Genomic DNA, 15,713 nt, shown 5'->3' with positions numbered 1-15,713 from the left:
CCTCGCTCGATAGCATTATGGGTGACGTATATTTCATACTGATATTGATGGAGTTTTTTATGTTCTTTTTTGTTCGTACAGTCAAGGAATATTGTACCTTGTCACAATGATAATATGAAAACCACTAGTGACAAGGTACAAAGAGCAACACCCTTAAGGGGCTATTCATAAATTACGTCATTTCAAATTAGGGGGGGGGGGGGGTCTGGACATCGGATGACGGTAGCATGAAGTAGGAGGAAATGGGGTCATTTGAAGCATGTTTTTTGGATGATTATAGGGGGGGGGGGGGGGGTCAAAAATCGCCAAAAATCGATGACGTAATTTATGGACAGCCCCTAACTGTCCATGGGTGGACCTTATGCCTTTTGTAATAAGGTTTACCCTCGTAAGACCCACCATATAAAGTTTTCAATTATTTAATTTGAACCTTATTCTATAAGTAAATTAGAACGAATTTAGTTTGTTTTAAAAAGCAATGAAACGAAAGAAATGCTACTTTATTTGGTTCATGGAAGGTTCAAATTAGGTTGCACGAATATGTGCATTGTAATGTACATTTAGTCTCAGGAGGTTAACGATGGACAGTTAACAGTGTGGGCTATGGTGCAGGTCGTTTCACGAAAGCTGGCACGAATGGAATGAATTAAACTTTCATTGTTTGAGTGATATACATGTATCGTATACAGTCAGAGCTGCCACATAGATATTTTCATTCACTCATTCGCTCCATTCGTGCCAGTTCTCGTGAAATGACCGGTACGAAGTGGCACGGACATCTAATTTCTTTGTTTTTAGCACCCTTTTATATATCGCATTTAATTCCAATTAATATTAACTTATTTCCTTTTTGTAGAACGACACTGATATGTTTTTTGACCTTTTTAAGTTTTGCAGAAACTGATTTGTGATTTTTAGGTCTTTATGATTTAATTTCATGTGATTCCGTGTTATACAAATATATTTAGAGTTAGACCAAGATAACTGCAACGATTTTGACAACACGGACTGTGCAAGTGTTATTTATACGTCATAATTTCATAGAAGTTTGACGTTTAAAATAACACTTGCACAGTCTGGGGCTATCGAAATCGCGGAAGACTTGTCTTGGTCTAACTCTATTAAGCTTTTTATATTTAAATTTTATAGTGACATAAAATTAAGTTTACTTGTTTTTTTTTAACAGAAAGCATAGAGAGCGTAGCGAGTGACGCTGAGAAACTTAGCAAAAACACGGCCCGGGAAGACTGGAAGAGGTATAGGAAAGAATTCCAGCAGCCTGTCAAATTCAGGTAGGTCGAGGGTTCGAGTCTCGCCAGAGGCACTGAATAAATAATAGTACTAGGTACAGAAGACTCACTCTCTAAAAAAACGCGTCTGTTACGATCAGGACAGATATGACCGCTAGGTGGCGACAGCGCCACGCGCGGCTTACGGCTCGGCCACGACATCGAGCGACTTGCGACGGCGGGAGCGATAACCATAGGTTGGAGCGAAAGGTCCGATCGCCGAGCGCTCCAACCTATGGTTATCGCTTCCGCCGTCGCAAGTCGCTCGATGTCGTGGCCGAGCCGTTATGGCTAGCCACCAAAATTGGTGTGGAACGGATGTACTTTTACCTACCTGTAGCAAAGCGACGAAATCGCGGAGTGAGCCACGCCTGCCAGAGGCACTGATTTATCCTTGTAACACTTTAAACTCTCGCGTTTTGTACACATATTTAATTACACAAACGGGTCTACCGCGATATAATTTCATTGTTTTTACCTTTAATGAAATTATATCGCGGTAGACCCGTTTGTGTAATTAAATATGATTTATCCTTATTCCTTTATTTTATGCATTGTGGTATTTTAACTGACGTTTGATTATATAAAATCGAATTTTAACCTTATGATACCTGAACAACACAAGCCTTCTTAAGCTTACTGTGGGGCTTAGTCAATTTGTGTAATAATGTCCTATAACAGGGGTTCCCAAAGTTGACTGGCCTCCGACCCACCTTTTTAGGGTTCCGTACCCAAAGGGTAAAACGGGACCCTATTACTAAGACTCCGCTGTCCGTCCGTCCGTCCGTCTGTCACCAGGCTGTATCTTACGAACCGTGATAGCTAGACAGTTGAAATTTTCACAGATGATGTATTTCTGTTGCCGCTATAACAACAAATACTAAAAAGTACGGAACCCTCGGTGGGCGAGTCCGACTCGCACTTGTCCGATTTTTTTTAACGTTCGGAAAATGCGTTTACGCATGCCACCTGGCCCGGTGGAAGCAGGAGCGATGACGGACTAACCAGCGGTAGGACTACCGTCTAAAACCACCAACGAATGCCGACTCCACCTTGTAGAGGAGCGCCGCAGGATCACTATCAGCACGACTGCGTACAAACGGCTCCGACCGAACCTAATAAAACTGCCAAATTCGGGACCCACCTCTTGGCCGTCTTAAAAAGGAGTAGCTAGATCAGTGCCCCAAACGCGTTAGTTCCGCGTAGCATTATTCCCGATCGCGTTTTTCCCCACTCGCGTTAGTTCCGCGTAGCATTATTCCCGATCGCATTTTTCCCCACTCGCGTTAGTTGCGCGTAGCATTATTCCCGATCGCATTTTTCCCCACTCGCGTTAGTTCCGCGTAGCATTATTCCCGATCGCATTTTTCCCCACTCGCGTTAGTTCCGCGTAGCATTTTTCCCGATCGCATTTTTCCCCACTCGCGTTAGTTCCGCGTAGCATTATTTCCGGTCGCATTTTTCCCCACTAGAGTTTGTTTTTCAAAAAACATTTAGTTCACAACTTACCTAGACGGAGCCCCGCTTCGCGGGGTCCTATTTCTGGGCGGTTTGGCCTTCGGGCATCTGAAGCTACCTAACGAACCTAACCTACCTAACCTATTAATTTAGTGTGACGTCCATGAAAACATTACACTTTGGGGAAAAAAGTGTAGGTAGGTTAGGTTCGTTAGGTAGCTTCAGATGCCCGGAGGGCAAACCGCCCAGAAATAGGAGCCCCGAGCGGGGCTCCGTCTAAAAATGCGACCGGGAATAATGCTACGCGGTACTAACGGGTTTGGGGCACTGATCTAGCTACTCTTAAAAAGGGGGCATTAAATATTATTGGTAACGCTCAGATTCCCTAGTAGTTTCAGGGCCCACTCAACATTCGCTCTTTAGTTTGGGAAATGCTGTCCTATAATATTTATTTATTTCCAAGGTTTTAATAACTGGCCAGCCTTCAGTAACTAGCTACCTTATACTAAAATGAATTCTGTTTATATGTGAATAGAATTCATTTTTAGTTTAGGGTGCCCAGTTACTGACGTGGCCAGTTACTGGCGAATTACCCTATTATTATTGTTGCAGAGTAATAAACGTACTCCGGCACTGGGTGGACCAGCATTTCTACGACTTTGAACGGGAACCGCCGCTGCTAGAGAGGCTGAAGGCTTTCCTGGAGTCCGTCGACGGGCGGCCCATGAGGAAATGGGTGCAGAGCGTGCTTAAGACTGTGCAGAGAAAGGTAAATGTTTATAACACTAGTGTTTTGGAACCGCCGCTGCTAGAGAGGCTCAAGGCTTTCCTGGAGTCCGTCGACGGGCGGCCCATGAGGAAATGGGTGCAGAGCGTGCTTAAGACTGTGCAGAGAAAGGTAAATGTTTATAACACTAGTGTTTTGGAACCGCCGCTGCTAGAGAGGCTCAAGGCTCTCCTGGAGTCCATCGACGGCCGGCCCATGAGGAAATGGGTGCAGAGCGTGCTTAAGACTGTGCAGAGAAAGGTAAATGTTTAATAACACTAGTGTTTTGGAACCGCCGCTGCTAGAGAGGCTCAAGGCTTTTCTGGAGTCCGTCGACGGGCGGCCCATGAGGAAATGGGTGCAGAGTGTGCTTAAGACTGTGCAGAGAAAGGTAAATGTTTATAACACTAGTGTTTTGGAACCGCCGCTGCTAGAGAGGCTGAAGGCTTTCCTGGAGTCCGTCGACGGCCGGCCCATGAGGAAATGGGTGCAGAGCGTGCTTAAGACTGTGCAGAGAAAGGTAAATGTTTATAACACTAGTGTTTTGGAACCGCCGCTGCTAGAGAGGCTCAAGGCTCTCCTGGAGTCCGTCGACGGCCGGCCCATGAGGAAATGGGTGCAGAGCGTGCTTAAGACTGTACAGAGAAAGGTAAATGTTGAAATTATAAATAACACTAGTGTTTCCCCTTTTAAATTAGAATTTTGAACGATCTGACACCGACATATTAAATATATTAAGAACGGGTCACTCACGTATTTTAAGTCTAAAAACGCTCGACATGTTTCACTCCGTACCGAGGAGTATCTGCGCCGGTCCGTCACCGTCAACGCAAGCTCCTGATAACACTCCTGGGTACGGAGTGAAACATGTCGAGCATTTTTCGACTTAAAATACGTGAGTGACCCGTTCTTAATATATTTAATATATCTGTGTCACACGGGAGTTTCGTTATTTTATTAAGCTCTGACACCGAGTTTCATTTGAAACTTATTATAAACTAGCAACCCACCCCGGCTTCGCACGGGTTACACAAACCTTAACATTTTATACACCTAAACCTCACGAATCACGCTATTCATAGGTAAAAATCGCATGAAAATCCGTTCAGTAGTTTGAGTTTATCGCGAACATACATACTGGCGCGGCGGGTGACTTTGTTTTACAATATGTATTGATAGTTTTTTTTAAACCTTGGTATGGAGTAAAAGCTTACTTAAATTTTTTACTACACAAAAAAATCAATGATCTTTTGCATTGTCTAATGATTTTTTTTTTTCAGAGCGAAAAATCAGAATCCGACGCTGGCGTGTCCCACGTGTTCTCAAAACCCCCACCCCGTGTCATTAGTCACGTGGCCAACCCCGAACTGCACAACTGGCATCCCCTGGCGTTGCATCCCTTAGAGCTGGCCAGACAACTCACCCTTAGAGAATTCCAACTATATAGACAGGTGAGATTAGTTTCAGATGACAAACGGTAAGTAATGTTGGTTACCCCATCCCGAGTGATGTCACGTGGCCAACCCCGGACTACACAACTGGCATTCCCTGGCGTGGCATCCCTTAGAACTAGCCAGACAACTCACCCTTAGAGAGTTCCAACTATATAGACAGGTGAGTTCCCTAAGTCCCCCCTTTGTCACAAAACAAAATATCTTATAAAATACAATGTGGTCTGGAAGAGATCGCTTTTTAGCGATAAGACCGCCTGTTGTGTACCTCTGCGTTGTGTTGCTGTTTTTAGGATTCCTCTCTGTCTGTCACCAGGCTGTATCCCATGAACCGTGATAGCTAGAGAGTTGAAATTTTCACAGATGATGTTTTTCTGTTGCCGCTATACAAGTAACAACAAATACTATAAAGTAAGGAACCCTCGGTGGGCGAGTCCAACTCGCACTTGTCCGGTTTTTTGTATTGTTTTCTTTTATTGACGTGTGAAGTAAAGAGTATTTGTATTGTAAAATAATATGATTTGTTCCTAGTTGAAATTATTTATATATTTTTAGGTAAAACCTTCGGAGCTAGTCGGAGCGGTGTGGACGAAGAAGGATAAAGAGAAGACGAGTCCAAATCTATTGAAGATTATCAAACATACGACAAATGTAAGTACTATACTCTGTATCTTTAGGTAATTTAAAAAAGAGTCAACAAAATCTACCCTCCTCCTCTGGCTCCTCATGATCAAATAATGTAGGTTAAAGCACAGAATAATTAATAGTACTACCGTACAGAAAGGAAACTTACTACAAAAACGAAGTTTGACAGCGGTTCAGGGTCGAATCATGCTGTCCCTTTCTAATATATGGCACTATCCCTTTCGGCTATATAGGGTTGTCAAAAATCAAGTGATTATCTTATCTGTGGTCGTGCACGCAAAAGGAAGTCAAGTGGTGCCAACCCTAATAATTGCTCGGAGCAATGATGAGCCGAGCGGAGCCGAGTTTGACCGAAGTCAGGAGTTTCGCACCCCTGGTATAAGTCTGGTCATAATAATGGTAGTAAATATGGAAAGATATTTTGTATATTACTTACAAATAACTTATTGGTACGAGCAGGGACTCGAACCTATTACTTACGGGTTCCATTCTGATATTTAACCCTTAAATGCATGATTTTTCTTTTTGCCCGAAATTTATATATGTATCACATAATTGTTTGTAGATTCTAGGAAAAATAGTAAAAAAAAAATAACTTCGATTTTCACTGCGAAATCAGTGTTAGAAGTTGAATTGGCTAAATCATATTTATATAAATATGCAATTTACAGTAATATATAAATGATTTTTTTTACTACCATTAGAAAGGTACACTATTTGTGATATACCTATGATAAAGTTTTTAAATATAAAATAATTACATACCCCGAAAAATCTGCCCAAAATCACATACTAAAAATCATCAACTTCCAGGTTTTTCCAAGTTTTCCGACATTTCGTCTTTAAACAAATGTAATATTTATAAATTAAAATACTGCGTAAATTTATGTAATAATTCAGAAAATGGATTAGTTTTACTATTGAAATAATATACAAGAACAAATATAATTTGTTTAATTATGCATAAAATTTGATGTTTATGTCGTGATGTATAAATACATCACTATGCATTTAAGGGTTAACTTTCGCTTAAATAAATTATTATTATTTTATCTCAATTCAATAATAGCTTAAGAGATACTACAAGTTTATGCTTAGTTTTTTTTAAACATACGTGTATAGTATTTCTAAAAATGTCAAATCTCGCAAAATTGTATTGAAATGACAGCTGTCATCCTACCCATGGAGTTTGAAAAATATTATAATTTACTTTTCTATCCGCTGTGTAAGTCACCCATTTCTGCCTCGAACTATCGATACTCTGAGCGGCAAAATATCTCGACAGAAACGTCTGCCTTTCAACCCTTGGTTAACAATTGATATTATTCACAGTTCACACGGTGGATGGAGAAATGGATAGTCGAGAGCGAGAACCTAGAGGAGCGAGTGGGCGTCGTCTGCCGGTTCTTGGAGCTCGGCTGCGCGTTGAGGGACCTCAACAACTTTAATGGCGTCCTATGTGTCGCCGCGGCCGCTGGCTCCGCGTCCGTTCACCGGCTCAGGGCCACGTTTCAGGTGAGTTACAGTATAGTATACAGCGGTTCTTGGAGCTCGGCTGCGCGTTGAGGGACCTCAACAACTTTAATAGCGTCCTATGTGTCGCCGCGGCCGCTGGCTCCGCGTCCGTTCACCGGCTCAGGGCCACGTTTCAGGTGAGTTACAGTATAGTATACAGCGGTTCTTGGAGCTCGGCTGCGCGTTGAGGGACCTCAACAACTTTAATGGCGTCCTATGTGTCGCCGCGGCCGCTGGCTCCGCGTCCGTTCACCGGCTCAGGGCCACGTTCCAGGTGAGTTACAGTATAGTATACAGCGGTTCTTGGAGCTCGGCTGCGCGTTGAGGGACCTCAACAACTTTAATGGCGTCCTATGTGTCGCCGCGGCCGCTGGCTCCGCGTCCGTTCACCGGCTCAGGGCCACGTTCCAGGTGAGTTACAGTATAGTATACAGCGGTTCTTGGAGCTCGGCTGCGCGTTGAGGGACCTCAACAACTTTAATGGCGTCCTATGTGTCGCCACGGCCGCTGGCTCCGCGTCCGTTCACCGGCTCAGGGCCACGTTCCAGGTGAGTTACAGTATAGTATACAGCGGTTCTTGGAGCTCGGCTGCGCGTTGAGGGACCTCAACAACTTTAATGGCGTCCTATGTGTCGCCGCGGCCGCTGGCTCCGCGTCCGTTCACCGGCTCAGGGCCACGTTCCAGGTGAGTTACAGTATAGTATACAGCGGTTCTTGGAGCTCGGCTGCGCGTTGAGGGACCTCAACAACTTTAATGGCGTCCTATGTGTCGCCGCGGCCGCTTGCTCCGCGTCCGTTCACCGGCTCAGGGCCACGTTTCAGGTGAGTTACAGTATAGTATACAGCGGTTCTTGGGAGCTCGGCTGCGCGTTGAGGGACCTCAACAACTTTAATGGCGTCCTATGTGTCGCCGCGGCCGCTGGCTCCGCGTCCGTTCACCGGCTCAGGGCCACGTTTCAGGTGAGTTACAGTATAGTATACAGCGGTTCTTGGAGCTCGGCTGCGCGTTGAGGGACCTCAACAACTTTAATGGCGTCCTATGTGTCGCCGCGGCCGCTGGCTCCGCGTCCGTTCACCGGCTCAGGGCCATGTTCCAGGTGAGTTACAGTATACAAAGCTAATAAAAACATTTAAGCAAGGTATCTCCCTAAAAGTTACCCTTTACAACCTATTGCCTTTACAAATAACGAATTTAACATATATAGAATTTAAAAGTAAACTTAAACGTTTCTTTCAATGTAACCCATTTTACTCAATCAATGAATTTACAGATAAAATGAAAAATAATGACTTTCTTATATAAAATAATTCTAAGCATGCTTTATTTACACTATGAAATTGACCTTACCTATTTGATCATTTACTATGGGGTCATTCCACCGTTTCGGGTGTTACACTTGAACTCATAAAATAAGGTTTTATTCGATATTGTAACAGGAACTAGGAGGTTATAACTATTGATTCATCTACTACTTTGATAATATTTTCTTTTCCTGTACACATACAATTAAAGTATAAGAGCAATAACGAGAGAATCATTAAAAAGTAGCTGTTTCGGGCGTTACGGGAATTGGCCTATACCTTCTGACCATCAGTACCAAAATGCATAATTTAGCGAATTTTGTCAAGTAACCTCCAGTTTTATTTATGTCAAGTAATAATAGTTAGTATAGTCTACTGAAACACTGAAGTAACACTTAGTATCACTTTTATATTAATTTTAATAAAATAAATTACCTGTTTCGGGTGTTACTCATGGTTCGTTTCGGGTGTTACGAGTACGAAATTAAGACAGATTTATACGAAATGATGGCTCATTTTATTGAAATTATTGTCTTTTTAATAAATTCGATTAAAAACATAAGTAATAAATGCTGAATTATTATAAAATACATTAATCTTAACAATAAAAACTGTTTCTCGAAGATATGATAATTATTTTTCTTTCGATGCGAATATTTCCGAAAATATTCACTTAATCAAAAAATGGTTGATGGTGAAACCTATTCATTTTGAAAGATCTATCTAACGACACCCCACATCACAGGATTAAAGTCGAAAAAAATAAAATATTTTTTGTACAGGAGCTTACCTAAAAAAAATTTTTTTTTTTGTAGTTTTTGTGTTATTACTTTGTCGCCATTATTGATTTATGTATCCATGCCAAATTGCAGCTTTCTAGCACTAACCATCACGGAGAAAAGCCGGGGACGGACAGGCGGACGATCAACACGTTTCGGGTGTTACACAACTTCAAACTTTAAAACATACCACTAAAGCAGACGCTAAAACAATAATTATTACTCATTTGCATAGGTTCACATCATAGCCTTTCTTTGGCAAAATATGTTTGGTTATAGTTAATTACCTGAAAAGTTACACATACTTTTATCTCTTTTTCGTTTCGGGTGTTACTTTGACACCACAGTCTAGAATACTCTTCTAAAAACCGATTAATCCATGCTTTTTAATATTTTTAAAGACAAATTATATAATTACGATATTTTACCTGAAATAACTGCGGGAAATTTGTAACAGTTTACAGTTACTTTCTTTTTAATTAGTCTTGCCAATATCGCTGTAAAAAATTAGTTTTACGCCTATCATTTAAACGTTGCGATCAAGTACATGAAAAACATGTAAAAATTGTTATTTTTTTCGGTTTTTTTTTCTGACATGAAGATTTGGTATGTTTTCTATGGAAATAGGTTAGTGTTGACTTCTTAAACTAATTTTCATTTTTGAACCCTTGGTAGCGTTTATTATGGAATGACCCTATGTTAATAATAAATTTTGATTTGTATAATTTTATCTACCTATTAAGACATTGCATGATTAGTTTTAGCAATGCCCTGTATTTGACTTGCTAGATGTAACGTTCTTTTGTTACTTGGCCAAATAAAGAAACTTGAAACTTGAAACTATAGTATACAGCGGTTCTTGGAGCTCGGCTGCGCGTTGAGGGACCTCAATAACTTTAATGGCGTCCTATGTGTCGCCGCGGCCACTGGCTCCGCGTCCGTTCACCGGCTCAGGGCCACGTTCCAGGTGAGTTACAGTATAGTATACAGCGGTTCTTGGAGCTCGGCTGCGCGTTGAGGGACCTCAACAACTTTAATGGCGTCCTATGTGTCGCCGCGGCCGCTGGCTCCGCGTCCGTTCACCGGCTCAGGGCCATGTTCCAGGTGAGTTACAGTATAGTATACAGCGGTTCTTGGAGCTCGGCTGCGCGTTGAGGGACCTCAACAACTTTAATGGCGTCCTATGTGTCGCCGCGGCCGCTGGCTCCGCGTCCGTTCACCGGCTCAGGGCCACGTTCCAGGTGAGTTACAGTATAGTATACAGCGGTTTTTGGAGCTCGGCTGCGCGTTGAGGGACCTCAACAACTTTAATGGCGTCCTATGTGTCGCCGCGGCCGCTGGCTCCGCGTCCGTTCACCGGCTCAGGGCCACGTTCCAGGTGAGTTACAGTATAGTATACAGCGGTTCTTGGAGCTCGGCTGCGCGTTGAGGGACCTCAACAACTTTAATGGCGTCCTATGTGTCGCCGCGGCCGCTGGCTCCGCGTCCGTTCACCGGCTCAGGGCCACGTTTCAGGTGAGTTACAGTATAGTATACAGCGGTTCTTGGAGCTCGGCTGCGCGTTGAGGGACGTCAACAACTTTAATGGCGTCCTATGTGTCGCCGCGGCCGCTGGCTCCGCGTCCGTTCACCGGCTCAGGGCCATGTTCCAGGTGAGTTACAGTATAGTATACAGCGGTTCTTGGAGCTCGGCTGCGCGTTGAGGGACCTCAACAACTTTAATGGCGTCCTATGTGTCGCCGCGGCCGCTGGCTCCGCGTCCGTTCACCGGCTCAGGGCCACGTTCCAGGTGAGTTACAGTATAGTATACAGCGGTTTTTGGAGCTCGGCTGCGCGTTGAGGGACCTCAACAACTTTAATGGCGTCCTATGTGTCGCCGCGGCCGCTGGCTCCGCGTCCGTTCACCGGCTCAGGGCCACGTTCCAGGTGGGTTACAGTATAGTATACAGCGGTCCTTGGAGCTCGGCTGCGCGTTGAGGGACCTCAACAACTTTAATGGCGTCCTATATGTGTCGCCGCGGCCGCTGGCTCCGCGTCCGTTCACCGGCTCCGGGCCACGTTCCAGGTGAGTTACAGTATAGTATACAGCGGTTCTTGGAGCTCGGCTGCGCGTTGAGGGACCTCAACAACTTTAATGGCGTCCTATGTGTCGCCGCGGCCACTGGCTCCGCGTCCGTTCACCGGCTCAGGGCCATGTTCCAGGTGAGTTACAGTATAGTATACAGCGATGCTTGGAGCTCGGCTGCGCGTTGAGGGACCTCAACAACTTTAATGGCGTCCTATGTGTCGCCGCGGCCACTGGCTCCGCGTCCGTTCACCGGCTCCGGGCCATGTTCCAGGTGAGTTACAGTATAGTATACAGCGGTGCTTGGAGCTCGGCTGCGCGTTGAGGGACCTCAACAACCACGTTCATCCATCGTATAAAATGTAAAAGGTGACTGAACTTATCGATAGGTGAAAAAGTCGATAAAATTCAACGTTCAAACTCTATTGACGTTTGATTTTTGCCATGAGCAATTCCGCCCTCTGCTTATCATGTAAATAAACGAACGTCAAATCCATAGAAACTCAATTTTTCAGTGGTTATATAATTGATTTCAATACTTTGTGAGTTTCTCTAAGTATACAACAACATTTTATGTGATGATTATTGAGTAATTCCAGAGAAAAGTGTGATAATGTCTTCGATAATGTATTACGTAATACACTTCACACTATTTATACTATTTATTTATGTAAATTATAAAAAAAGCGCTGGTGGCCTAGCGGTAAGAACGTGCGACGTTCAATCCGGAGGTGGCGGGTTCTAACCCCGGCTCGTACTGATGAGTTTTGCGGAACTTATGTACGAAATACCATTTGATATTTACCAGTCGCTTTTCGGTGAAGGAAAACATCGTGAGGAAACCGGACTATACCCAATAAGGCTTAGTTTACCCTCTAGGTTGGAAGACCAGATGGCAGTCGCTTTCGTAAAAACTAGTGCCTACGTCAATTCTTAGGATTAGTCAAGGGGACCCCAGGCTCCCATGAGTCGTGGCAAAATGCCGGGACAACGCGAGGAAGATGATGATGATTTATGTAAATTATACTTTGTCCACAGATGGTCCCGCCCCGGTTACTCCGACATCTGGAAGAGTTCCGAGAACTGAACTCGGACCACTTCCGACGGTACCAGGAAAGATTGAGAAGCATCAACCCGCCCTGCGTGCCATTCTTCGGCATGTACCTCACGAATATACTGCACATTGAGGAGGGGAACAGAGGTAAGTCCCCCCCACAGACAAAACATCCTCCAGACTGAGCATAGTCGCGCTACCCCCTCTGCCACGCATACGGTAAATTTACTCCATGTTCGAGTCGAAAGTGTCTTTGTGTGACGTCCGTGAATTCGTTCGTCGTTTGAACGGACCAATCACGGCACGGGATCTCGCTCACCTCGTCCCCCGCATTTTTGGCATCGGTTGCATGAAATAATTGCTCTAAACTCGGTCTAGAGGATTCCTAGTCTATGGTCCCCCCTGACTTTCCTAGAAAGCAATCTACTTACAAAATTACAAATGTCTTAACCTAAACTAACAACACAAAAACTATTCACAAAATTCGCCCCGCGCCCCTCCAGATGCAAAGGAGCCCATCTCGTCGCGTTGCCACGTTAAAAGAAAGTGGAATTGGTAAAGTTGCTAAAATGTATTTAAAAGTTGCCAATTGGCAGGATTGTGTCCTGGATTATTTGAAAAGTTGCTAAGTTTAGCATGTAAGTTCATCATCATCGTCATGTCAGGCTTTTATCGTCCACTGCTGAGCATAGGCCTCTCTTCGAGCATGTAGGTTGGTTACAATGAAAGGTGAGAGGCATCAACCCGCCCTGCGTGCCATTCTTCGGCATGTACCTCACGAATATACTGCACATTGAGGAGGGGAACAGAGGTAAGTCCCCCGACTTCCCTAGAAAGTGGAATTGGAAAAGTTGCTAAAATGTACTCGTATTTAAAAAATTGCCACTTTGTAAATTTGGGTACTAGGTTGTTTTTTTATCCTAAAAAAACGAAGTTATAGTATCAACCACATTTCGCGGAATAATCACCGAACTTAACAGTAAACTATGACATATCCCTTACAAAAAAACTTGGCGAACGTTTTAACGGTGACATATGTTTTGGTGCAACCGACCCTAGGGGCTATATAAGGCTCCATAGCCTTATGTATCACTTCGCAGTGATCAGGGATGGTCGCTCATCCCTGATCTATTGTAATCGCTTTTTCTTCTTCTCGTTAGGAACCGACCCTAAACAATTTCCTAGATAGTTTCATACTTTCCCGCTATGTCCCCATTAAAAAAAACCTGTATAAGAAAAGAGTCTAACCCCCTTATTCATAAAATTTTGCCGGCCCGATTTAGTTAATTAAATTATGTTTTACCCCTTTCTTACAAATACATAAGTCAAAATGACAGATAAGGACAAACGATTCATAGCTAATTCAGGCCAGTAACGCGTTTATGAATAACGCTATTATTCATTAATACCCTTTGTTTCAGATTTCCTACCCGACTCGGACAACAAACTAATCAACTTCTCAAAACGGAGAAAAGTAGCCGAGATCACCGGCGAGATCCAGCAATACCAGAACCAACCGTATTGCCTCACGGTTGAGCCTAAAACAAGGGTGGGTACTAAAAACTCATTTTATCGTATTCTCTATTGCACTATATTTCAAACTGTGGGTCGCGCCCCCTGGGGGGTCGCGAAGCCTCTGCCAGCCTTAGGACAGTTATTATTATCAAAAAGAATAGATAGTATAGAGGGCGGGTCCTGTCATTGTAAATTTTGTACTACAAAATTTGTAGTCACTGTAAATTTACTGCCATCTATCGACACACGACTAAAACTCAAAATGAAAACGTATAAAGTTATCAAAAAATGTATATATATGGATAAATGATTTGATTATTTTTATATCATTTTGATCCATGTTCATTCACTGATATCTATGTGTTAAAATTGTTAAATATGAAACGGTGTCGTCACGCCATCTAGCCGAGGATAGGCTAAAGGTGTGTGCGCCATCTATTCGAGAATGACTTTTGCTTGAATTCCGAGGCACGTTTTTTCCTTAGACTTTATTCGTCTTATACGAAGTTACATATGTCTTTGTTATTATTGAGAGCCTGTTGTGTCCCACTGCTGGGCAAAGGCCTCCCCCCGTTTTTTCCATTCTTCCCGATTTTGAGCAGTCTTCGGCCGTTCTTTTAAAAAGGGGTCTAGCTCGTCTCGCCATCGCCGACGTGGTCTGACAAATCCCCGTTTTGAGCTGGGCTGCCACTCTGTGGTAATCTTGGCCCACAGCTCACTCGGCATACGACAGACATGGCCAGCCCAGTCCCACTTCAGCTTAGCCGCTTTCCGAGTTACATCGATGACTTGTGTTCTGGAGCGCAGCGTGGTGTTCCGGATACGATCCATTAATTTTACACCTAATGTGCTGCGCTCCATGGCTCGCTGGCAAACCCCGAGTTTGGACTTCTGAGACGCTGTCAAAGACCTTAGGACAATACATAAGCGAAATATTTACTAAGGGGTCGCGTCATGAAAAAGTTTGAAATACACTGATCTATTGCATCTTAACCTTTCATATGTGTATGTGTGTGGTCAAAAATCATGGGTCAACCAAGGTCCAGAAAAAAAAGTACTCGAAAAAAATGCAAAAATATCTAATCATAAGAATTGGTGGTAGCGCTAGTTTTTACAAAAGTGACTACTTTCTGACTGAATGTACTCTTATTTGATAAATGCTTAATGGCTGGGAAACTACAAAGATATTTATTTCTACGTTTGTGGGTGCTTACTGTTCCTCATCCCACCAACGCCACGGCAGCTAACGTTCACGAGGCATCATTATACACCTCCCGTTACCGCATTACAAGTTATTACCTAGAAAGAAATGACTTATTTTCATGGGATTTTTTTATGGAGTCGCTCCCAATTTCTGTTGCTTGTCAGGTCCAGGTCAGGCAGAGTTGACCCAGAGTTAAGCGCCACTTGCACCACCCCACAAACCCGGGATTAACCGGTTAAACCGTTAACCCACTGTCAAAGTGTACTGGTAACCATGGTTAGTAAATGGTGCAAGTGGCTCTGAGGGATATATGTGGGATATATATTTCCCACATACGGCACTTCCAAGCTGTGTTCTATTTTCGATCAGTAACTCTGACATTCGATTGTCATTATTGAACTGTCAGCATGGTAAAGGGTTATTGTCTGCTGCTGGCGGGTGTCAGGGATATTTAACTCATTTGTATGAGTCGGGATTCAAACCCGCCACCTCGATCTTTATAAAATATTAAATCTGTATTTGTTTTCAGGCATTCCTAGAAGCACTAGACCCGTTCCCCGGTCTAGATGAGAATGAAGTAACGAATTACCTGTACGCGAAGAGCTTGGAGATAGAACCTAGGCCGCCTGTCAAACAGATGCCTAAGTTTGTGAGTAATTAATTTTATCTG

The 15,713-nt window shown here is 43.5% G+C and overlaps 1 protein-coding gene across 1 annotated transcript in view; it reads left to right on the top strand.

Annotated features, from left to right (window-relative positions):
- Positions 1–15,713, top strand: part of LOC134803634 (protein son of sevenless) — a 48,154-nt gene that overhangs the window by 22,508 nt on the left and 9,933 nt on the right. The window contains exons 16-23 of the mRNA XM_063776418.1: positions 1,187–1,292; positions 3,360–3,516; positions 4,794–4,964; positions 5,520–5,615; positions 6,942–7,124; positions 12,309–12,471; positions 13,746–13,873; positions 15,573–15,692. Of these exons, the coding sequence (XP_063632488.1) occupies positions 1,187–1,292; positions 3,360–3,516; positions 4,794–4,964; positions 5,520–5,615; positions 6,942–7,124; positions 12,309–12,471; positions 13,746–13,873; positions 15,573–15,692 (1,124 nt within the window). The remainder of the gene's footprint in view (positions 1–1,186; positions 1,293–3,359; positions 3,517–4,793; positions 4,965–5,519; positions 5,616–6,941; positions 7,125–12,308; positions 12,472–13,745; positions 13,874–15,572; positions 15,693–15,713) is intronic.

This window comes from Cydia splendana, chromosome 27 (assembly GCF_910591565.1).
Source record: "Cydia splendana chromosome 27, ilCydSple1.2, whole genome shotgun sequence".
Classification (NCBI taxonomy): Eukaryota; Metazoa; Arthropoda; class Insecta; order Lepidoptera; family Tortricidae; genus Cydia; species Cydia splendana.
The sequence above is the reverse complement of the archived record's forward strand: the minus strand, read 5'-3'. Positions and strand labels throughout refer to the sequence as shown.